The 24347-nt window shown below is 51.3% G+C and overlaps 3 protein-coding genes and 1 non-coding gene across 6 annotated transcripts; 2 read left to right on the top strand and 2 right to left on the bottom strand.

Annotated features, from left to right (window-relative positions):
• Nucleotides 1-2819: 2819 nt before the first annotated feature.
• TRNAG-GCC (transfer RNA glycine (anticodon GCC)) lies at nt 2820-2892 on the bottom strand. Its single transcript has one exon. It is a non-coding gene; the product is annotated as a tRNA-Gly (tRNA).
• Nucleotides 2893-11957: 9065 nt separating this feature from the next.
• ALYREF (Aly/REF export factor) lies at nt 11958-15924 on the bottom strand. Its single transcript, XM_060082335.1, has 6 exons — nt 15505-15924; nt 14915-15046; nt 13289-13436; nt 12656-12719; nt 12382-12559; nt 11958-12288 (listed from the first exon to the last, which is right to left on the bottom strand). Exons 1-6 carry the CDS (start codon nt 15739-15741, stop codon nt 12274-12276), a joined length of 774 nt encoding a protein of 257 aa, XP_059938318.1. The 5' UTR covers nt 15742-15924; the 3' UTR covers nt 11958-12273.
• ANAPC11 (anaphase promoting complex subunit 11) lies at nt 15868-20774 on the top strand. Of its 3 annotated transcripts, none has more exons than XM_060082339.1 (3): nt 15868-15998; nt 16520-16640; nt 20426-20774. In XM_060082339.1, the coding sequence occupies exons 2-3, from the start codon at nt 16532-16534 to the stop codon at nt 20569-20571; spliced, it is 255 nt and encodes an 84-aa protein (XP_059938322.1). In that variant the 5' UTR covers nt 15868-15998; nt 16520-16531; the 3' UTR covers nt 20572-20774. The 3 variants fall into 3 exon arrangements, with proteins under 3 accessions (XP_059938322.1, XP_059938320.1, XP_059938319.1); XM_060082337.1 differs by having other exon boundaries at nt 15868-16032; XM_060082336.1 differs by having other exon boundaries at nt 15870-16022.
• A 2264-nt stretch (nt 20775-23038) lies between these two features.
• NPB (neuropeptide B) lies at nt 23039-23583 on the top strand. Its single transcript, XM_060082601.1, has 2 exons — nt 23039-23281; nt 23363-23583. The coding sequence occupies exons 1-2, from the start codon at nt 23039-23041 to the stop codon at nt 23489-23491; spliced, it is 372 nt and encodes a 123-aa protein (XP_059938584.1). The 3' UTR covers nt 23492-23583.
• The last annotated feature ends 764 nt before the right edge of the window (nt 23584-24347 follow it).

Below are 24347 nucleotides of genomic sequence, written 5' to 3'. Positions count from 1 at the left end.
TTCCGTAGGTGCAGGTTGGACCTGCAGGAACTGGACCCCTTGGAATGTGACATGTTTCTGCACCATCACAAGGGAGGAATGACGCTGTTTTGAACCTTTTATCAAATTAGCAAAGAACCTAAGAGATGTGACATGCATGGCCATGCCTGGAACGCCCAGCGGGGCTGGGGAGGGCTATGAAAGTACACTTTGAACCTTAACAGAATTCTGAGGAAAGAACCATGGCTGTGTGCAAAGGTTTAGTTGCAAGGACATTTATTTTGGCACTTTTACAATATCAAACGTTTTCATAACAGGGATCTGAAAAGCAGAGCAGATCACTGAGCAGCCCCAGAACATCTACACTGTAGTAAATATTAATATATATTAATTTAAAAACCCTGTGATTCAATTACTGATCCTGCGCGTCTGGAGCCTGTGCTCCGCAACAAGAGAGGATTCGATAGTGAGAGGCCCGTGCACCGCGATGAGGAGTGGCCCCCGCTTGCCTCAACTAGAGAAAGCCCTCGCACAGAAATGAAGACCCAACACAGCCATAAATAAATAAATAAAAATTAAAAAAAAAACTGTGATTAATTAAAACTTCTTACATTATTCAAATAAAAATATTTAATGACATAGAAAGGCAGCTTTACTGAGGTATAATTTACAAAATCCACCCAGTGAAAGTTTAGAATTCAAGAATTTTTTAGTAAATTTGTAGAGGTGCATAATCCTCATGCCAAGAAAGTTTCCCTTGAGCTATTTGTAGTTGATGCCCACTCTAGCCCCCCTTCCCCCCGAGACCCTGGCAACCACTGTCCTGCTTTGTGCATCTGTAAATTTGTCTTTCCTGGACATTTCTTGTAAGTGGACTCACACAATATATAGTCTTCTGGTGTCTTTTGATTTCACCTAATGTTTTGCAGTCCATCTACAGCATAGAATGCACATTTTGTCCTGTTTATTGTATAAGTATAGCATATTCTGTTTGTATTCACTTGTCAGTTGATGCACTTTTGGTTTCCTTTTTGTCCGTTGTGAACATTTGCTGTCTTTGTATGAACGTTTGTTCATTTGTCTTGGGTAGATTGCCAACTGTGAAATTCCCCATGTTTTCCAAGGTGGGGATGCACCTTTTCACATTTCAGCAATGTGAAAATGTTCCAGTTGGGCACACCTTGCCAATATTTGGCATTGTCTGTCTTTTTTTTTTTTTTTTTTTTTGGCTACATTGGGTCTTCATCGCTGCACGCGGGCTTTCTCTATTTGCAGCGAGCGGCGGCTACTCATCGTTGCGGCAGGTGGGCTTTTCATTGCGGTGGCTTCTCTTGTTGCGGAGCATAGGCTGTAGGTGTGCAGGCTTCAGTAGTTGTGGCACGTGCGCTCAGTAGTTGTGGCTCACGGGCTCTAGAGCATAGGCTCAGTAGTTGTGGCGCATGGGCTTAGTTGCTCCGCAGCATGTGGGATCTTCCCGGAACAGGGCTCGAACCTGTGTCCTCTGCACTGGCAGGCGGATTCTTAGCCACTGCACCACCAGGGAAGTCCCTGTCTGTCTTTTTGATTAAAGCTGTCCTAGTGGATGTGACATGGTGTCTCTTTGTGGCTTTGATTTGCATTTCCCTGTTGAAGAGTCTTCTTTGGTAAAACATCAAGTTTTTTGTCCATTTTTAAGTTTGGTTGTTCTATTCAGTTGTAAGACTATTGATAGGTCCTGGATGGGAGTCCTTTGTCAGATATATTTTCTGTGACTTTGTTTTTCTTAATGATGTCTTTTGAAGGGCAAAACCTTTTAAGTGAATTCTAACATCAATTTTTTTTCATGGCTCATGCTTTTGATATTGTGTCTAAGAACTCTTTGCCTAAGCCAAAGTTGTAAAGATTTTCTTCTGTAATGTGTATAATTTCAGCTTCCATTTAGGTCTGTACTCCATTCTGAGTTAATTTTTGTGTATAACACGAGTCAAGAGTTGAAAAGACTAATAATTTTCCCCACTGAACTGTCTTTGCACGTTTGTTGAAATTTTATTCACCATAAACTTAAGGGTTTATTTATAGACTCAATTCTGTTCCTTAATCTATATGCCACAACCTCTTGATTGCTGTAGCTTTGTAGTAAGTTTTGAAATTTGGTAGTGTAGGTTCTCCAACTTTATTATTCTTTTCAGAATTGTTTTGGCTATTCTAGGTCCTTGGAATTTCCATATAAATCTTAAAAATCTGTTCTCAATTTCTACAAAAGCACCTATTGATAGGGATTACACTGACTCTATAGAGCAATCTGGGGAGAATTGCCATTTTAACAATATTGAATGTTCCAACCCAAAGCATGAGATTTCTATGCATTTATCTATTTATTAAAAAAAAATTTTTGACCATGCCTTGCGGCATGCGGGATCTTAGTTCTCTGACCAGGGATTGAACCCGCCCCTTGCAGTGGAAGCAGGGAGTCTTAACCATTGGACCACCAGGGAACTCCTTTAATTTTTTTATTGAAGTATAGTTGATTTACAATGTGTTTATTTCTGCTGTACAACACAGTGACTCAGTTATACACATATATACATTCTTTTTTATGTACTTTTCTATTATGGTTTATCCCAGGATATTGAATATACTTCCCTGTGCTATGCAGTAGGACCTTGTTTATCCATTCTGTAACAGTTAACCCCAAACTCCCAGTCTGTCCCTCCCCCACCCCCACACATCTATTTAATCTTTAGTTTCTCTCAGCAGTATTTCATAGTTTTCAGTGTGCAGGTCTGGCACTTCTATTGTTAAATTTGTTCCTTTTTTTTTTTTTTTTTTTTGTCTACATGGAGTGGCATGTGGCATCTTAGTTCCCTGACCAGGGATCGAACCCATGTCTCCTGCATTGGCAGTGCAGAGTCTTAACCACTGGACCACCAGGGAAGTCCCAATTTTATTCCTTTTTTATTTACATAAATAGAATTTTAATTTCATTTTTTAATTGTTGGTTGACTTCTGTATATTGATGTTATATCCTTATATTCTGCAACCTTACTAAGCTCATTTACTAGTTTTTTTTTAAATTAATTAATTAATTAATTAATGGCTGTGTTGGGTCTTCGTTGCTGTGCGCAGGCTTCTCATTGCGGTGGCTTCTTGTGTTGCAGAGCACGGGCTTCAGTAGCTGTGGCTTGAAGGCTCTAGAGCTCAGGCTCAGTAGTTGTGGCGCACGGGCTTAGTTGCTCCGCGGCATGTGGGATCTTCCCAGACCAGGGCTCGAACCCGTATCCCTTGCATTGGTAGGCGGATTCTTAACCAGTGCGCCACCGGGGAAGCCCTCATGTACTAGTTCTTAAAGTTTGTGTAATTCCTTAAGATTCTGTACCTGTAGGATCATGTCATCCCTATGAAAATCCCTGGTTTTACCCTTTCTAAGAAAAGCTTGTGTTAATCTTTTAAAAGAACATATCTTTGCCAATTTAATGTCCTAAAATGATGGCATCATATAGTTTTTTTGGCTGCCTTTGGGTCATCATTGCTGTGTGCAGTCTTTCTCTAGTTGCTGCGAGCGGGGGCTACTCTTAGTTGCAGTGCACGGGGCTTCTTATTGCGGCGGCTTCTCTTATTGCGGAGCACAGGCTCTAGGCAAGCGGGCTTCAGTCGTTGCAGCACGCAGGCTCAGTAGTTTGTGGCTCCCGGGTTCTAGAGTGCATGCTCAGTAGTTGTGACGCACAGGCTTAGTTGCTCCATGGCATGTGGGATCTTCCTGGACCAGGGCTCAAACCATGTCCCCTGCATTGGCAGGCGGATTCTTATTAAATAATTGAATGTTGGTGATTAACTCAAATCTCCAGCCCCTCTCCCCTCCCCAGAGGTCAGGGGATAGTGAGTGGGTGGGGCTGAGAGTTCCAACCCAATAATCAAGTCTTGGTCTTTCTGGTGACCAGCATCCAGCCTGAAACTATCCAGGGGCCACCAAGAGTCATTCATTAACATAAGTTGAAAGGGCCTTGTTATGAATAACAAAAGACGATCCTATCGTTCAGGAAATTCCAAGGGATTTAGGAGCTCTGTCCCAGGAAACAGGGACAAAGATCAATTTACTACGTTTTTATTATACCACAGTCACTTTTGACTCCTTTTCTATGCTTGTGGCACTTAGGTGGGGAGGAAGCCAGGACACCTGTGGTGAGAACTTCCTGTGGGCACTTGTGGATTTGCTAGGTGAATCCTCTAGGTGTGGTGTAGTGTGGTGTGGTCTTCTGTTCCCCTTACATCTCAGGGGGGATGAGCCCCAGGTCAATTTTGGGAGGTGCTGTGGGCTTCCCAATGCTTCATCTCAGGGCACACTCTGCTGGTCCCACCTGCAGCGAGGTGCAGTAGGCTCCAGGAGCTGCCTGGCCCACCATCATCCATCACCACATCAGCTGCTGAGGACTCTTTCCGACATGCATCATTTTATTAGGCATCACAAAATGGTGATTTTTCTAACATTTCTGCATTTCTTAGCTGGAATTCTTTTAAAAGAACTTCCAGTCATCAGCTATTTAATCCCTTCAAATTACAGTTTGTATAGAAAAAAATGGATTAAATATTTGTTCCTTTGCTTTTATTTGCCAATTTTTAGAATGAATTAGTGCCCAAGTAATCTCCAAAGGTGAACATTAGATTTTTTTAAGTATCATCATCAACTCCTGGATGTTTATATATTTGACAAGGACCAAAAAAAAAAAAAAAAAAAAGAAAAAAGAAAACAACCCAGGAAGAAATATTAACTCTATGAAATCATTAATGGTAACTTGAATGGCTTGTTTATGATGGCTTTGTACATTTAAAAAAACTGGAATGCTCACATGGATTTTTATATACAGATATTAATTTACAATTAATTAACATGCTAAAACATTTTATAATTTGTTTGTACAACCCACACAGATAACATAAAAATTAACTCTGGCCTAGCTTACACAAGCTGATGTATTTAAAACTAATGAGAATTGGGCTTCCCTGGTGGTGCAGTGGTTAAGAATCCACCTGCCAATGCAGGGGACATGGATTCGAGTCCTGGTCCCAGAAGATCCCACATGCCGGGAGCAACTAAGCCCGTGCGCCACAACTACTGAGCCTGTGCTCTAGAGCCCGAGAGCCACAACTACTGAGTCTGTGTGCCACAACTACTGAAGCCTGCACGCCTAGAGCCCATGCTCCACAACAAGAGAAGCCACCACAAAGAGAACCCCGTGCACTGCAACAAAGAGTAGCCCCCGCTCGCCACAACTAGAGAAAGCCTGTGCGCAGCAACAAAGACCCAATGCAGCCAAAAATAAATAAAATAAATAATTTTTTTTTTTTTTTTTTTTGCGGTACGCGGGCCTCTCACTGCTGTGGCCTCTCCCGTTGCGGAGCACAGGCTCCAGACACGCAGGCTCAGTGGCCATGGCTCACGGGCCCAGCCGCTCCACGGCATGTGGGATCTTCCCGGACCTGGGCACGAACCCGTGTCCCCTGCATCAGCAGGTGGACTCTCAACCACTGTGCCACCAAGGAAGCCCTAAAATAAATAAATTTAAAAATAATAATAAATTAAAAAAATAAAACTAATGAGATTACCTCCTGGTACTTTGATGGTTTATTTTCATATTAAAATCTTTAATGATGTATATTATTTATTGCTATTTTCCCCTAAATGGTCAGTTGATCCCAGGATGACTCATTAATAATAACAGCTAATTAATGTAAGCCATATAAACATTTATGAAAATTATACAATCATATGTAATTCCATGACAAGTAATATATGTAAATTACCAAAAAAAAATCAACCAGGGTATGTGAGGAAGCCACAATGGAATGCAAAGTGTAACAAAAGAAACTAACTATAGTACAAATTACACAAATTACACTGAAGGGGGTGGAAGAGAAGGACTCGCAGGACTTTGGAAACCAGTACTTTCACTGGATACTCTTCTATGCGTTGAGCTCAACTCACAGAAGAACCCAATTCTGTACCCTAGTTAGTAAATGCTTCTCACGGGGCTATATGTTAGAGTTCTAAAATCAGGTTAGGTGGACACTTAAAGGATCTACATCATATAAGCAAATATCATGTTGATAATGAGAGCCAGGTTTCTCACTGTCAGGGAGAGAATTTACAAATAAGGAGAGATGAGAAGGAATCCTATGGAATTGGGTTGGAATCAGAGATATCAGTATGAACTCATGGTTTTTAAGAATGCATATATACAGCTAAATAGATACAGAAATGAATATAGATGTGTATGCATGAATTAGTGTATATAGTTCCTAGCTCTGTCATGAGAGGGCTCAGAACCAACAACAGCTCAGTAGCAATGAGCACACCCAATATCCAGATCTTGGTTGCTAAATACCAGTCTCCATAAAAGGAGCCAGGGACTAGAAGGTGAGCCTGGAGCCTCTCCTGGGGCCAGAAAGTCAGGAAGTGCTTTAAAAAGGACATGGCGGTCTTGCCTGGAAGTGCAGCGGTTAAGACTCTGCACTTCCACTGCAAGGGGGTACGGGTTCGATCCCTGGTTGGGGAACTAAGATCCCACATGCTGCGTATAACGCAGCCAAAAAAAAAAAGACACGGCATGTCAAAAGGGCACAGGAGGAATCCTAACAGTCTGAGCAAGAGTTAACAGTTACCAGATTATGACTCATAGAATCAAATAAATACCCACAAGTCCATACTGATATACATAAGCAAATAAATGGTGAAGGGACTGCTCTTTCTTAGAAAAGAATTCCAATTAATGTTGAAAGAATGGGGGAAATGTAAAAAACTCACCATTAAACACCATAATAATAATTATTGCATCATAGGATGCTAAAATCAGCAGGCAAAATGAGGTGAGAAACAAGTATTCATTTAGTCTCAAAGTTCTCCTCCAATAAATTTACAGATTATAAAGGGGAGAAGGATAGCACTACAGTCCAGAAGCCTGGCAGCTCCTACTGAACCACACAAGCAAGGTCACAGCATGGGTAATGAGACAGATAGACCACCATGCTGTACCCCATGGGAAACACTTTCAGTGGTATTCTTGCCTGGAATACATAACCCTGGACTAATCATAACGAAGCAAAACAATCCCCAATGAGACTGATCTTCAAACAGTGTCAAGGTCATGAAAGACACGAAAAGGCTAAGTACTACCAGTTACGGACGACTACAGACATCTTTAGCTCAAGGTAGTGGCCCAGGCATTCCTCTTCCATGTGAACCAGGGAAAGCATTTACAACACAGGCTATTAGGTCAGCTGGCTAAACTTGAATAAGGTCTGTGGTTCAGATAACGGTATTGTTATCAAGTGTTAAGGTCTGATGTAAGATGATGTCCTTATTTTTAAAGACATACACGTGGAGGGATTTAGGGGTATAGTGGCATTCTGCTGCAACTTACTCTCCATCAGTTCAGAAAAAACAGAGAATGAAGAGGAACGGGGTTCCATCTGGGGGTCTGGGTGAGGATCCAGGAATTCTTTGTATGATTCTCACTTCTTTTCTATAAATCTGAATGTCAAAATTACAAAATGACACTTAAGAACATGCACAGTTAAATGGAGAAATAGGCTGACTTTAATAGAAATGATTAGGGAAGATGCTAGCTATGTCAATTTCAAGAAGACCACATCATTTCTGATTGAGCATTTCTACAAAATCTAAAGAATACAGGTAATATAAAGAGATCTCTGTATTCATCTTTGTAAAACTGGAGTACAGGCACTCATCATGTTCAACTAAATCAACCTTTTACGATTTTATTTTGTTGAATGTGATGAATGTTGGTGATTATAACAGGACATTCAATTCCATTTAGGCTATGAGTGTTTGCAAGGAAAGGCCTCCAAATTGTCCAGGGAGGAACGTGTTATCCATGATAACTATTATGCAATCCAGACATTTAAAAAAGAAAGATTATAAAGAAAAGAAACTGCAAAGCAAAACCACAATGAGATCCCACTTCACACCCTATCGATGGCTAAAATAGAAAAAATAGACGGCAACTACTGGCAAGGAAGTGGGGAAATTGGAAATTATCACTGCTGTTTGGAATGGAAGATGGTGCAGCTGCTGTGGAAAGATCCACAACTCCTCAAAAAGTTAAACTTCGTTGCTTTATGACCCGGCAATTCCACTCCACAGGAACTGAAAAGTACCTCCACATAAAAATGTGTACATAGATGCTCACAGCAGCATTATTTCAATAGCCAAAAAGTAGATACAACCCAAATATCTATCAACTGATGAACGGATAAAACAAAATGTGAAATAACCACCACAGGGTATTCGGCAAGAAAAAGGACTGGATACTAACACAGGCTATAACAAGGATGAACCTCAAAGACATTATGCTGAGTAAAGAAGCCAGACACTGAGGTCACATATTGTATAAATCCATTTGTATGAAATGTCCGGAACAGGCAAATCCAGAGACGGAAAGTGGACAAGTGGAGGCTGAGAGAGGGGAACTGAGGCATGACAGCTAATGGGTTTCTTTTTGGGGTAATGAGAATATTCTGGAATTTGAAATGTGGTGGTGGATTTGTGACTCTGTGAATGTAGTAGAATTACTGTAAATGGGTTAACTCTATGGTATGTCAATTACATGTTAATAAAGCTCTCATTTAAAAAAAAAATCCTGCAGTAACAAGGGTCTCCTCTGGACAATGCTGGGAAGGCAACTGTTTACATCATTACCCTTTTGTACTGACTGTGTTTTTTTTTCAGTTAAAAAACTAGTGCTCTTAAGAGTACTTCACATTCCATACACATTGAAACAAAAACACAAAAGCCCACTCCATCATCTCTGCTTTTCCATTGTCTATGGATGTCACCCACGTCAGTCTCCAAATGCTAGCCCTGGCGGCCCCTCCCCAGGCCAGGCTGCACCTCTGGTAGATGCCCCCACAGGGCTACTTCCTTCAAAGCCCAGCACAGAAGCCAGTAGTGAGGCCCCACGACCTCTGCCCCCTCCACCCAGCCACGCTTAGGCTCTGGCTTGTCCTGGCGTTCTCACCCCAGGACCTTTGCACTTGCTTTTCTCTCTGCCAGCAAGGCTCCCCTCCAAATATCCAGATGCTCACACCTCCACCTCATCAGCAAAGGCCTCTCCCTACTCCTTACCACCCTCTGCTCTGTTTTCCTACACAGCCTTGTCACCACCTGACATCCTGTATTTCACTTTTCCCACCTTTCCCCCATTGGAATCTACGTTCCAGCAGAACAGAAATGCTCTATGTTCTGCTTCACTTATTTCTATTGTAGTTGTTAGACTGTACTATAATTTCTCATTTTTGTTTCCTGTATTAGAGCCTCAGCTCCCTGCATGCAAGAACAAAACCCTTGCTTAGAGAACTGCTGCTGAGCAGACATAGCAACGTTCCTCTTCTGGTATTTCAAACCACGTCTGAGTGTGACAACTGTTCAACGACTCTGGCACCTTGGCTCCTGCTGGGTTTCACATCACCTGCCAAGGGACAGGGCTGTTCCTCATTATCCACGTTGCTCTGTAAACCACGTGTATCTTTGCTCAATCAAGCAAACGTCAGGAACACACCCAGAGGCTGAGTAGCTCCTCTCCACCTGAGCGTCCCATCAGAGCCCAGAAGCCCCAGTCCCTGTGGGTGTGCCACCCTACCTGGCGCTGGCTTTCTTCTCAACACCTTTGAAAATCCTGAAGACTAACTGATCAGCCAGGCGAGGCGTGTTGCCACTCCTGGACCAATCACTGAGCTTTCCACTCAGACCACATGGTGGGAGGTGGGCTGGGGCGCATCCCAGTGGGGGCCTGACCCAGCAACAGGGGGAGCCCCATCCACCCGGTCTGTGAGACTGCAATCCAGCGTCTGAGCAAAGAACGTGAAGGAAAAAACGTGCAAGAGCACCAAGTCTATTTCATCCTTTCACTCATTCGACCAGTATTGTGGGGGATGAAGTGCTATCACAGGGACACCCAGCACTGCCCTCAAGTGACCAGAAGCCTGATTTGCCTTGGAGCACAGAAGCTGCCCCTGCACACTCACCAGTCCCTTCTTTCCAAGAGTATCCCTACGTGAACAGCAAAGCACATGGTCCTCCAGCCCTTGAAGTAATGTGAGGTTTCCCATTTCACAAATAAGAAGGCTGAGGATTAAAGTGATGGGGAGGCTTCTCTCAGCTCCCTGCCCAAACACAGGCTTTTTGACTCAGTCGCCTCCCCACCACAGGCCTCCAGCAACCATGACGTCACCCCCTCCCTAGTCCTGTCGCCTCCAGCTAGTGTCCCCAAGCCAATTTCCAGGTCAGAGACATACAGCTCAAAGCAACCCTCGTTTGGGTCCACATCTGGACGCCTACCCACATCCGGTGTTTCTGCCCACTTGGACCCACCACTGAGCACGGCCCCTGTCCTTGGCCTGCTTTCTTCCTGAAACTTTCTCTTCACTAACGACATCCTCCTCCCATGCAGCACCCCTTGGCCACCTCTCACGATGCCCCATAAGCCCCCAAATCCTGGCCATCACTAGCTCCAAACACCTGAGCCAACAGCCCACGGCTCCCCATCCCAGGGGCCACTAGTCCCCCCATTTAAAGCCTCTGGCCTGGGCCCAGCGCACCTCTCAGTCAGGTGCTCTTCAGCTTCCAGGCGGAGCGGAGAAAGATGTCCTACCGCCTCTCCCAACATCCAGAAAGCAGTCTCCTTGCCTGGGACGTGCCTGCTTAGCCCAAGGCCACCTCCTCAGGGATGCTGCCCAGCTCTGCCCAGATGGTCCGACCTCTACCACACCCACCCTTCATGACCACGGCACCTAAAGCCAGGCCCTGGACGATCCCTTTCCCGTTAGACTGGGCTCCTCTGAGGGCAGGGATGAGTCACCTCACCCATCTTTCCATTAAGTGCCTGACATGGCTCAGGCAGCTCAAGTGGCAGCCGCTGGCTCTGCAGTGATAGCTCGGTAACTGATAGTTAAAAGGGCCACCCCTTAATCACACCCCTTCCTCGTGACTCACTCCAGCCCCATCCCAAACATGGAAGCCTGGAAGCCTCCTGAGTTGCGGGCCATGGCAGCTGCCTCCGGAGGAACCAATGGCTGCCATAAGGCTGGGGTGACTCTGAGCTCCATTCTGCAGGCCCCCACCCACCCCTCCCCACAGTCTATTCTCAAAAAGCTGTCACCATGTTCTAACCAGCCCAGCATCAGGTGATAAAGGTTCCCCCTCCCACCCCACCCTGGAATGTACCTGTGAGCCACAGAACCACGACCCTGTGAGTAGCTCACAGGCATGCCCTCAGGAGAGGGGGCACAAAGGGGTGTCCGTGGCCTGCATCCCACAGGGATCTCGGCCCCTCCTGAACCACAGAAACTGCATGGCAAGTCACTGGCGTTCGAGCGTGTGACGTCACTGTCCAGCTCTATTCTGTCCCAGAAGTGGTCCAGATAGGCACCCGTGTCTGCCAGCCCCTCCAGTTCTCTGCAGATCAAGTTATATTCTTCCGCAGCTCCCACTAGCTACATCACCAACTACGTGACTAAGAAAACACCCTAACACAGTGCTCCTTCCTTGATGACACAAAAGACGAGAAACACAAGGGGATTATGTTGCAAAGTCAGAACTGCTAAATCACATTTCTGAGAACCAGAGCATCAGAAGGAAAGGAACAGTTCAACCCAGAAGCCATCTGAAATCTGGCAGAAACACAGGGCACCCCGCCCTTCCCCACCCTGCCCCTCACCTGGCAGTGCAGGCGGAGGACCACTGCTCCACATCCTCCCACCTACCGAGGTTGGGGGTGGAGAGAAAGGAGTTCGGATCTGCGGGAACAGAGGTGGGAGAGCAGCAGCCACCATCCTCCTGCAGGACTAACTCCAACCTGCAGGCCAAGTGCCATGTGCCTGGCAGGCCTGCCCCATTTCCTCCTCAGATCCTGTGTCCCTCCTGCCCGCCAGACCATACCAGAGTTCTGGCCCAGGTGAGGACTCCAAGAGTGAAATGAATTGAACAGTTCCAGTTCTACACACATTTCTATTTTATTATGGCAAAGGTGAAAACACCACCTTCTCCACAACAGCAACCAGTAAAATTTATCCCAAAAATAACTCAGTACAAAACAGGTCTGTTTCAGAATTTAAAAAGGAAAAAAAAAAAAAAAAAGGAAAAAAAAAAAAAAAGAAACCTTTACATGAATTTTAAATCCTATATTTAAACATAAAAGAAACAAATCCATCATTGGCCACACAGCCCTAGTCTGTCACCCCTCCCACCAGGGAGCACGGACGAGACTTCCGGGTCCTGGTCCATGCACGGATTTGCCGGTCTGTTTAACTGGTGTCCATCTGAAACAGAGGAAGAGAGGTTCTCGCTCAAAATGAGGTCCTCGTCCAGTTGGTCTTTGACCGGCCCCCACCCAGTCTTCCTCTGGGACTTACTCTTGCATTATAAGCATCCAGCTGGGCGTCCAATTCCTCTGCAGAAAGCTGCTGCTTTGAACTCCTGCCGGTTCCTCTGCCTCTGCCCCGGCTGCCTCCACGGGTGCCTCTCCGGGTGCCACCGCCACCACCAAAACCCCCCGAACCACGGTTTCTAGTCATCCCGCCTCTGTTTACACTAGCAAAAAAAAGGGAACTTGCTCACATGCCTGGAAAGGCCTGCGGGGTAAGTGGACACCCACTGGCCAGCCCTGCCCAGAGGCCCCAAACTCACCTCTGTGCAGGTCTCCGCTGTGTGTCAATCTGTGAGGTGACGAGCTGAATGTTCATGGGGCGGCCTGTAGCAGAGAACACAAGAGGGCCAGCTCCTGTTAGAGGGCTCTGAGGCCTGCTGGTGGCACACACCCTGGCCTCCATGCAAGCACTAGAAAGGGGCGCTGTGCATCTCAATGCTCCCAACAAGAGCAACAGCCTGGAGATGTTGGTGGGAGAACGAAATGTTGCCAACAACAGCCCCACCAGCGCCTCCTTGCTCCTTCTCACCCAGTGTAGGTAGGTGTGTCAGGTGTCGGGGTGCTCACAAGCGGAAAAGTACCTTTGTCTCTACGACTACAGCCCCGTACTCAGAGGTGTACTATGGTGGTTCTGAGAAGGCTTCACAGAAGTGAATCTTCCGGAAGGAGCTGAAGGAGGGGAGGGATGTAGCTTGCTGGATGGGGGTTCACAAGAGGTTGGTCCAGATGTACGGGGCAGCATGAGAAGTGGCAGAATGGAAGACAGAGACAAAGGGGCGAATGCAAAGTGTCCTCAGGTACAGGGTGTCCTACTCCTGCAGGGCTGGGGCCAGCCCCAGGCTCCACAAACTGGCTACAGTGTTGTAGCCTTTCTGGGCCGATCCCAAACGCACCATCCAAAGGGACACCGTTGTACTGTTTCATAGCTTTTAGTGCATCTGCCTTCCGCTCAAAGTGCACATCAGCTGTTCCTAAACTGCGGCCGGATCGGTCGTAGTGCACAGCAGCCTTCTTCAGAGTTCCAAATTCAGCAAAGAGTTCCTGAGAGTCAGAAAGAGCAGTTGTCAGCAAAGCAGTTTTTCTTCTGGCGCCCCAGGGACACTCCCTGGAAGTATGAACTGCTTTGGGGTATTTCCCTGGGAGGCAGACATACATGTTGGGGGCAGGGCAGTGGTAGTGGGATCTGGGGTATGGGATGGGACAGGTGGGACAACAATTTCCAAGAGCAGCTGGGCCCGAGGGCTCCTGCCCACTTGGGGACCTGACATCTGCACCACGATGCAGGTAAAGGATCACAAAGCCCACCAGTGAAGGGCACAAGATTAAGTCGCTATCTTCTTCAAAAAGGAAAATTTACAACACACCCAAGTACTGTGCCAAGAAGCAGCAAAGGTCAAGATCACAGAGCAAGGGGCTCTATCCACTTGTGGACCAGCTCCAAGGGCCCGCTGACTGGGAGCCCTGACCCAGCCCCTCCCCCAGGGCAGATTCTGGCTCACCTTTCCCTCTCCTCCTACTCAAGCCTGCCGCAAAGCCTGAAGTCAAGCGCTGCCATGGAAACTGCCCTGACCTCAGGCAGGCTGGGAGTTGGAGAGGGAACCCAGAGTGTGGGGCTACTCCGGCCGCAGGCACACAGCGGGAAGTGGAGTTCACCAAAAGCGGTTTCCAGTGGATGCCAGAAACCACCTTAAAAAAAGTGTTGAGACACTGTGAGTGCTCACCGGCCTTGCTCTGTCCTCCCACGGTAAAGTAAAGTGGCTGGGCTCCGGGAAATTGAACCCAGGAAGGCCTAGTACCCTGACCCAGCCATCTCCTGGACTGACCCCCAAGATACCACTATAGAAAGCAAATTTAAATGCCTTTGGGCTTCAATCAAAGGGGAAAAAAAGAAAGAAAGAAAAAAAAAGAAAAAGAAAAGAAAGAAGAAAACGAAGCTTCAACCAAAGATGAGTTCGAGAATCATGCCACTAACAAAACCCAGGGAATGAAAATAAGTGAGAATAAGACAGGGAACAAAATTCCATACAAGACATAAGCCTTAAGGCAAATGGAGCCAGAGTGACGCTGGCACCATCCTGCTTCTGTGCTTTGTCAGTTCTACCAAAAAAAGGCTTTCTCCTCCCAACAAACCGTTAAAACAGGCACAAAGTAAACAAGGCAAATAGCCTAGTTCTTTCAATAACACAGGAACGACACACATTCAACCAAGCTTCTGTTAGAAAAGCTCAGGCAAAGGGCCTTCATCCACAGAACACGTCTTAGTAACGAAGAGCAGCGGCTCCTCAGACTAAGCTGGGGGCCTGTCTTCCAGCACAAACTGACCCACTGGTCAGACTTTCAACTCTAGCTTGACCTCTGCTTTGCATTCCTGGAGCCCCTTACAGGGCACAGTGGCTAGCCCTTGGGTGCCTGGGAGGGCTCACTGTCCTAAGGTGGGTGGGGATTCAGGGCTACGTCCCAAACACCACAATCAATTCCGTGCGGGGTGACCTGCCCACCGAGAAGCTCCAGTCCCTTACCTGAATATCAGCGTCAGACACTCCAAAATCCAGATTTGACACCAGCAGTTTCCCACCGGTCTCCACGCCGGCACCACCCCCAAAACCGCTATCGAAAAGGTCATGTTGCCATTTGTCAGGAAGTTGTTTCGGCTAAAGAAAAAGGAAAGAGAAGAACAGAAAGAGACCCGTGAGTCTCACTCCAGGGCTGGCCCTCGACCTCACGGTCATAGCAAGACCCTCCCCCATCACGGCAGGAAGGAAGGCGCGTAGAAGACCCGCAGCCCCCGCTTCCCGCCCACGCCAGGCCGCAGCCGACCGTCGGGGCCACACGTCCCGCAACTTTTCACTTCCCTCCACCCAACTTCCCGTCTCCCGGGCGGTCGCGCCAACGGCCCTTCGGCCCCCGGCGCCACGAGGCCGGGCGACCAGCCAAGACAAAGGCCGCCGGGGTCTCCTCCTTGGAGCCCGGACGGCGCGCGACCTCCCCGTCCGCTCGGCCGGCCGGCGCCCGCGCCCCCCAGCCCGGCTGGACGGCTGGTCGCCCGCCCCTGCGCCGCGCCGCCGGCCCGTTCCCCTGCCGCGGCCCGCCGCCCGGCCTCCGCACTCACCCTGCTGTAGGGCGCCGGCCGGTTTCTGCCGCCGCCGCCCGCCGCGCCGCGGGCGATGGCCGGCCGGTTCCGAATGGGTCCGCCGCCTCGGTTCACTCGCGCAGCGGCCTGCGCCCCGCCTCCGCGGCCGCCCTGGGAGCCGGCCCGGCCGCGGCCCCTGCCCCCGCCGCGGCCGCCTCGCTGGCTCCGGTTCAGTTTAATGATGTCGTCCAGAGACATATCCATTTTGTCGGCCATGGCGGGCGCGGAATCGGCCTCGGCTGGAGCCCGCGCGTCAGCACGTCGGGGCGTCACTTCCTGCGCCGCGCGGGGTTTTCCGGTGCCGCGTCCTCGGAGCGGCCGTGGATTGGCTGTGGGTCGGTGGTGTCGGCGAGGAGCGAGGCGGCGCGTGCGCGCTGGGCCAAGGGGCTCGGCGGGCGCCGCTGAGAATTGCCGGGCCGCGGCCGCAGTCGTTTACCTACGTTCCCGCGCGGCGCCGGCGCTGCCAACTGAAGGCGGGTTGGGCAGCGCGCGATTAGGTCGGCGGGGGTGAGGCCGTTGGGGCGGGGCCGGGCGTGCCGACCCTCCCTTGCTCCTCCCTTGCCCCTCCCCCACCGCACTCAGACCCCACACCCCAGTCCCGCGGCGGGGAGGGGGTGCGGCTTGCGCGACCTGGCCCGGGGTTGTTACGGCGTGACCTCATAGAGAGCGGGCATGGGTCTCCATCTCTCACCCCATCAGTCATGTCCCTTTCAGAAGTTGCGCAGAGCACGTTTTTGCAATTGTTAACGGAATCCGACGCGCTTTTCTCTGGACGCCCGCGCAGAAGTGAGGTGTTGCCAGACGCCTTGAGCGTCCCGGTCTCCCGAGGAGTCGGTCCCAGCCCCAGCCCCCTTGTAGACAACTTGTGCTGCCCTTCGGCGGCGACTCCTGCCTGCGCTGACCCTCTGGCTCGGGGCGGCACTCCTTCTTTGGCTCCCAAGTGCTGTAGCTCTGAAGACTCAACGGAGGCTGGTGGTCTCTTTCCTCCCCTCAGGCTTCCCGCGCCATGAAGGTGAAGATCAAGTGCTGGAACGGCGTGGCCACTTGGCTGTGGGTGGCCAACGACGAGAACTGCGGCATCTGCCGGATGGCCTTCAATGGCTGTTGCCCTGACTGTGAGTGCCCCCTGCCCGCTCTCTCTCGAGCTTTGCCTACCCTCCGGCTTTGGCGTGTCCCTAGAAATACCTGCACAGTGTCCCTGGGGTTTGGTTTCCTTTCCCCAGGAAAAGTTAATAGAGAAAAGCCAGGCTATTTGGGCCCATATTTGTACAAAGACCCTGTCAAAAGTTTTGTAAGAAAAAGAGCACAGCTTCCTATCCTGATGGAAGTCGTTATGAGACACGCAGAACAAAAAAGTTGTGTTAAAACCTTTTATTTGAAAATTCTCAAGCGAACACAAAAACATAACGTTATAAGGTCATTCCCCCATGCAGCACATAGAGCAATGAGTAACATGTGTCCATATTTGTTTATTTTTGCCCAGATTTTTTTTTTTTTCGGTACACGGGCCTCCCACTGCTGTGGCCTCTCCCGTTGCGGAGCACAGGCTCCGGACGCGCAGGCTCAGCAGCCATGGCTCCGCGGCATGTGGGATCCCCCCGGACTGGGGCACGAACCCGTGTCCCCTGCGTGTCCCCTGCATCGGCAGGCGGACTCTCAACCACTGAGCCACCAGGGAAGCCCTGCCCAGATGTTTTAAAGTTAATGCTAAATGTGAAGCCTCACCCCGCTCACTTCAGCTGCGTCTCTAAATGTAGTGCTGACTTTTACCCACAACTGTTTGTCACATCAGATAACATGACGATAGTTCTTAACTGTTGCCCCTCATTCCTAGTCCTTGTTCAGATTTCTTTAGTTGTTTCCAAATGTCTTTTTATTATTGGGTGGTGTGAGCCAGGACCCAAGGTGTGATCACTTTGTCCCTTTGCTACTTAATCTAGAACAGTTCTGTTTCGAGTTCTCTCTCCCTTTTTAAAAAAGAGATCTAATTCTTTCAGAAAGTGTTGTCTTGCAGAATGCCTGCGTTCGGGTTTTATCAGACTTCTTCTTGGTGGTGTCTTTTGTATTATTCCTTTGTCCCCACTGTATTCTGTGAAGTGAAAGTGTTTGGTTATATATTTGGGTCAGAAGCAGATTTTTGCACCAGTGAATTTAGTTTTTAGTCAGACCCAAGTGAAAGGATCTGAGGCTTTGCCTAGGGGACAAGGGTGGTCCCAAGAGAGAAGTGGGACTTGGGGACTGCTGAGAAGTCAGTGACCAGGCCTGTCACTGTGGGGCTGTGAGCATTGGAATAATCATAGGTTTTTGCTTCTTACCATGAAATTGAAATCATTGAATCTTAGTGCAAATATCATTTTATCTTAGTCTTAATCTTTACATCTCCTGAGAGGAAATCTCATCACCCAGGGGCTAGTCTATCCTGATTTAATCAAACAGGTGGGATATAATCTTAGGAAATCAGTGATTGGCTCTACTTGATGAGGTTTTACATAACAGGGAAGGAAAGTAGAAGCACAAGGTCTGGCTTGGTTTAATCCATTTAAAACCACCCTTCCTAAGGGTACAGCACAGGCTGTGGGTAGGTACTTGCAACTTCCTCAGCAGCAGATTGTGACCTCAGAACAGAAAAGTCCTCGGAAGCATTTATGTGGCCATGCCCTTGGCCTAATGTGGGCCAGTGAGCCTTTGTGTCAGAGATGGGACCAGGGGCCGCATCCCAGTGTGCGGTGCTTGCTCATGTGTGCTGGCTGCTAGGAAGAGGAGGGTTTAGAGTCTGAACTTTGGACCTGCTGGTTACGAGGTTAGAGTGAGCCAGTTGTAATGAGCAAAGTGTTTGGCTAGCCCAGGGCGCTTTCTATACAGATCAAGTGACACTGGGTTTCTCTGCTGAAATGGAACTCTTATGGAGAATCCAGAGTGACTCAGGCTGTCATAAATCTGCTCCTCGTCCCCGGGCTTTGGGAGTGAAAGTCTTGTTAAGAAGATTCCACCGGCACTGGCATGAGGCACTGTTGGCTTGCACTTGTGCTGTCAGATGCCCCGCGGGCTGCCTCCAGGAGCCCTGCCTCAGACGGACAGGATGGCTGGGTCCCCCCCAATGGGCTGGCTGGCCCCTGCTCAGCCTCTTCCAGACTGTTTGTAAGGACTCTAATGTGTTAGGGGTGATTCCAAGCATAGTTCTGCTGAGGTTGGAGAGACCCTGGGTGGGTGGGAACCAATATAAATCAGGTGTCACACCCTGTGGGCTCCTGGCACAGAGTCCTACTCACCCCACCGCCCTGGCCTGGGAAGCAGAGTGAGTTAGATCGTTTTGTATTTGCCAAGTAAATTATTTTCTGGTTGTTTTGTCATAAAAGTTTCAGAAAGGGCGTGGCATTTCGATATTGAAAGGATTTTTTTTTAAAGATTGAGGAACACTGCCCCAAACCAAAGAGTAGAAAGATGGAAGTGCCCATCCCTTCTGACTCCATGGGGTGTAGGTATCACTGTGGGGCAGGGGCTGCTTGGGAATTGGGAAGGAGCTGCATGTTTTCAGTAGACGTTGAAGGATATATAAGACCTGGCACCCATACCAGCCTCCTGGTCGGCCTGCTCCCTTCAGGCAGTGGCATCTGCCTTCATGAGTCGTGTGGCCCTGGCTTCCTGTCTGTCAGATCGGGTGACGGAGGCTGCGGGAGCACCGTGAGGTTGGACGAGAGCACAGGCCAGGTTCCCAGCCGCTTGTGCAGCTCGGAGCAGGTGCTACATGAGGTTTTGAGAGCATTGTCATGAGGCTCAGCCATTGTGTTACCTCTTTAACGCATCGTACAGTCAGCTGTCCCTGTGTTTGGTGTCAAGAGTGAGGACCAGGACCACAGGTGACCAGACCAGCCCTGTGGTCACAGGGGTTCAGACCTGCACTTAGGAACCACTTCGTGGACAAGATGTACCCTGTTCACCCTGGCTTTTCCGGCTGGTCCACTGTGTTTATGCACTAGTGACATCTGGATACAGCTCGTGCTTGATAGGCGTGAAGGGCCCCCAGGGCAATGATTTGGGGGAATGACACCCCTAAGAGAGGGTGGAGGAAGCAAGCTGCAGCTCCTCAATGCTCTTGGGGACCTGACTCAAGGCTGGGGGAGGTCATTGTGCTCTGCTGGCACCAGCTGCGTGATGGGCTTTTCTAGATTCTTGAAAATCAGAGAGAGGCTAGTTTCTCTTGATGACAGGCAGTGTAGCGTGTCCTCTCTGTGCCAGGCCCTCTCCACGGAGGTAGCATTTCCAGGTGTGTGGGGTGGAGTGCCAGCAGCAGGTACCCTGGGCCTTGGAGATAGGACCCTTTTAGGCTAGAAACGGAAAGGAAATGGAAGGTAGTGCTGTGTCACTCCCAGCTGCCACCAGCCTCGGCCATAAGCACCTCAGTGTCCCCAGCCCACTCCCTGGTACTGCTCTGGGTCCCTGCCGCCTAGGGAAGGAGCCGTCTAGGTCCCAAGGCCCCAGCCCACTTCACCTTGATCAAGAGGAATGGTTCACCGCTCAGAGGCGGGTCACCTCTGCGGGCTCCTTGACACACTGATGTAATCTTCTTGGCATCACAGGTGCCAGGTGATAGTGGCAGAGCTGTGGTGTGTCTGCAGATGGGCCCAGCCCCTGGGAGGCCAGCGGGCCGGGATGTGGGCCAGGCCAGAGCTGTTCCTGCCGCTGAGCTCCCTGAGCTGCTCCCCCTTGGGAGGGGAGAGTGGAAGCAGGAGCAGCCTGGGTGGGCTTTGCAGATGTTTACCTGGGGCAGCTGCGTGGCAGAATCCGTGGTTTCACTCCTGAAACCTGTCCTCTCTGAGACACGAGGCCACCCTGGGTGCACATCCCCCACCTGGCTTGTCCCGAGCTCTGTGACTCACTGGTCCTCTCATCCCTCCCGCAGGCAAGGTGCCAGGTGACGACTGCCCGCTGGTGTGGGGCCAGTGCTCGCACTGCTTCCACATGCACTGCATCCTCAAGTGGCTCAACGCGCAGCAGGTGCAGCAGCACTGCCCCATGTGCCGCCAGGAGTGGAAGTTCAAGGAGTGAGGCTGCACTGCCCTACTCCCCCCTCAGCCCTGAGACGGCCCCACCCCCACCGTGGCTCTGGGTGGCCATGGTCTTCACTGGGACAGTCCCCTTTGGGCTGTGGCAGGGTTGAAATGAGGACTGGAGCTGCGTTTGTTTTTTTCCATCACAACATTGACACTTTTATCCAATAAGTAAAACTCATTAAAGCACATGAGCCTGGCCGGAGGCCTCCCGTTGCTTGTTTTCTTGGTGCTGAGGCTGCCTTGGTGTGCGCCGAAATGAAAAGTCTCATGAATAAACATCTCGGTGTGTTTCCGCGAGGCCCTGAGTCACATCCCCTGGAGGAGAAGGAGCTTGGGATCAGCCAGAGGAGCTGGGGCAGGAGGGACGGGCTCAGCGGCTTGAAGAGCCTAGCCATGCGGAGGCCTGGGGACCACTCTTAAGGCTGGTTGTTAGGACCCTGGCTGGACACAGCTGGTGGCCACTGCTGTGGTTCCTCCCGCCGGTGGGCCTTCCCTAGGCAGGTGCTGGTGGTGCTGAAACGGCTCTGCCAAGGCAGCAGCTGTGATGGGTTTTCTTGATCCCTTTCTCCCCTGCTCCAACTGAAAGCCAGCTCCTTGTCAGGGCTGATGTCCTTGACATTAGGATATGTGTCCGCAGGTGTCTGAGGGTCTCCCTTCCTAGGGAAGGACAGCCCTTGGGACATCTTTGAGCACTTCTGTTCCACCACAGCTCCCATGGGGTGGTGGCCCCTGGGGGGCAGCGGTCCCAGACCTAATGGTCTTGTGCAGCTTCTGGATGGAGACTGCTGCAGGCTGCATGTCTTGTGAGCACTGGCTCCCTCCAGTCTATTCTCGATGACCTCCCCCCTCGGGGCCACTGTCCTGTAGCTGGTTGCTGAGCACGTTTATACTACTCTACCTGTCCCCAGTCCCCAGGTGAGAAGACTGGGCAGTGCATGGTCACCCATGTGGTACTATGCTTCCCATCTGAACATTGTGCCCAGAGGAAAGGAAGCCCTCACAGAACCTGGAGGTCATGTGCTCATTGCCCAGAAACCCAACTGCCAGGGCCCTTGTGCTGGTGTCTGTCCTGGGAAGGCACGTGGCCAGGATGTTTGGAAAGTGTCAGCAGGAGGACGGGCGGCTGAGTAAGCCTAATGGCTGACGTCACCTGCTATGTGCTCTCCATCTTGGACCCTTGGGTTCAGCCTCCTGGGTGCTCCTATTTAGCTGCCAGGTTCTAGGCAGCACCTCTACTCTAGGGGCCTGTCTACACTGTGTCTGGATCCAGGGTCACCAAGGAGTTCACAGACCAGTAGGAAGACCAGCCCTCACTGGGAAGTGGGCTATGGCAACTGTAGAGGATCCTACTGGGGGGCCTGGCCTCCATCTGGCCTACCCCCAGTCCGCCTCCCCTCCCTGGAGTTCTTCCTTCCCTGGGGAATGCTCTCCTGTGACAGGAAGTACCCACATGCCTGGGGTGCCAGACCCTGAGCCCAGCCTCCAGGCTTTTAGCCTTCATGCACTGGGACAGGTGCACTCACCCCAGAGGGGTCCACAGCTTGCCACAGGTCACATGGTCCTCCTGGCAGGACACTGCCACTTCCCTGCCAGGTGGGCTCCTCTCCACTCTTTCCTGGGTTCCAGCCCAGTCCTCCCAGGGCCTGCTTGGTCCCCTTGAGCTGGACACACAGCTGCCTGCCAGGCCCTGCACACACCCAGGGTCCAGCCACCTGCCCCCTCCCGGGAAGCTCAGGGGTCACACCAGGTCCTCTCAGGATCCCATAACCTCAGCTCTCTCTCCGCCATGGTGGCACAGGATCACAGCACCTGCCTTTGCAAATGCTCTCCCCCGGCTTCCCTTCATCTCTCCTGTGAGCCATTCTGCCTGTCCTGCCATCAGCTCTGAGGACCAGACCAGTTGTTGAAACTGACTTCTGCCCCCAGGCCCTCCCAGACTTCCGTGCCTCCTCAAGAAGCCCTTGCTCTCTGGTCAGTTCCCCTTTAGGGTGGGAACTGCTCGTTTGTCCCCTGGGCACAGTGCAGTCAGTGGCTCCCTCTCCAGCCTCATGAGTGCTGGGGACCTCCGGGGGCGACTCGGGGCTGGGGCGCCGTCGGACTGGTTGAGGGTTCAGTGCAGCACTGCTGCCCCTGCTCCCACTGAGGCCAGGCCCAGGAGGGACCAAGGTTGGTGGGAGAGGCCTGGGGGCCGCCGCCCAGGAAGAGCAGGCAGGGTCAGAAACGGGGAGGTGGGCCGGGGTGGGGGAGAAGGGGGCGTCTCATCACCACCAAGCTCTCAACCATCTGTTCCTCCAGCGCGCCCCTGTGCCCAATAGGCGCCGACCCCATGGGGCTTCTCCCTCTGGGATGGGGAGGCCCCTGCGTCCCAGCGTCCGCCCTCGCGCCTCGCCCCGCCCAGCCGCAGATATAAGGCGCCGGTGCTGCTGTTTCGCGCCCCGCCGCCCGCCGCCACCCGCGTCCCCATGGCCGGGCTCGCGATGCTGGTGGCCGCCGCCTTGGCGCTGTGCCTGCTGCTGGCGCCCCCCGGCCTCACGTGGTACAAGCAGGCGGCGGGGCCGGGCTACTACTCCGTGGGCCGCGCGGCGGGGCTGTTGTCCGGCTTCCGCAGGTCGCCGCACGCGCGGCGCTCCGAGCCCCCCGTGGGCACGGGACCCCCGGGACGGGCTGGCGCCTTCCCGGAGCTGCGCCCCAGCCTGCGGAGCCTCGTGAGTACTGGGCGCTGGAGGGTGCGGGGCGCGGGGCGCTGGAGGGGTGCGGGCGCCCCCTCATCCTCCCCCCGCCCCCAGGCCGTGTGCGTCGAGGACGTTACCCCGAACCTGCAGAGCTGCGAGCGGCTCCCCGACGGCCGAGCCATCTTCCAGTGCAAGGCCGACGTCTTCCTGTCATTCCGCGCCGCGGACTGTCGCAGCACGTGAACCCCGACCCCGGAACGTGGACCTCACTTGGCTCCCGCGGGCACACCCTGGGGCCCGCCCTTGCCCCAGATGGTACCCAGTACCGCCCACCCATCCCCATAGTAAATGGCTTAATGAATGAGACTCGCAGCCTCTGTGGGGGGGTGGGCAGCAGACGGAGTGGGCAAGTACCTGTGAATCTCCAAACCGGACTCTGGCCATCTAGGAGCACAGACAGCAACTAGAGCCCTCAGGCCAACAGGCTTCACCGAAACACCTGCACAGGAACTCCCAAACCCCACTGCTGGCAAAATGCTGCTGGGCCTCCAGCTGTATCGGCCCCAGACATCTTCTGGAGCCCCACATCTGGCTCTGCAAGGCTGCTCTCCATGTCCCCCACCTCCAGCCCTTGCCCGACACCTCCCTGCCTTTGTCCACGCAGCTCCTGCATCCTCCTAGGAGGTGGTGCCTGGGTTGCCCACTAGCCATCAAGTCTCTTAGGTCACCTCAAATGTCCCACCTTATAAAAGCTTCCCCTGAACACTCCACACCGGGAGGCCCTCCTGCCTCAAATCCTAGGTTTCTTGAGACCAAAGATCTCCCTTACCAGAGGGGCAGCTCTGGGGTCACTCTTCTTGGAGCCCCCCAAAATTCCTCAAAGTACACAGCACAGGACAATACTTGTGCCAAGTGAATTAATGAATAGGCTGGGCCCAGCAGGAGTGGGAGAGCAGCCAGATGTGCAGCTCCAGGACCAGGAGGGACTGCACCAGGTGGATGACAAAGCTGGGTGCCACCACAGCTGAGTCCTGAATCTGACGTCAGGCAGCTGGCTCCTCCCAGGCCTGGGAGCTCTTTGTTCAGCCCTCCCTAGACC

Source organism: Mesoplodon densirostris, chromosome 18 (genome assembly GCF_025265405.1).
Source record: "Mesoplodon densirostris isolate mMesDen1 chromosome 18, mMesDen1 primary haplotype, whole genome shotgun sequence".
In the NCBI taxonomy this organism is placed as follows: domain Eukaryota; kingdom Metazoa; phylum Chordata; class Mammalia; order Artiodactyla; family Ziphiidae; genus Mesoplodon; species Mesoplodon densirostris.
Note: the sequence above shows the minus strand (reverse complement) of the source record. Positions and strands in the feature narration are given on the sequence as shown.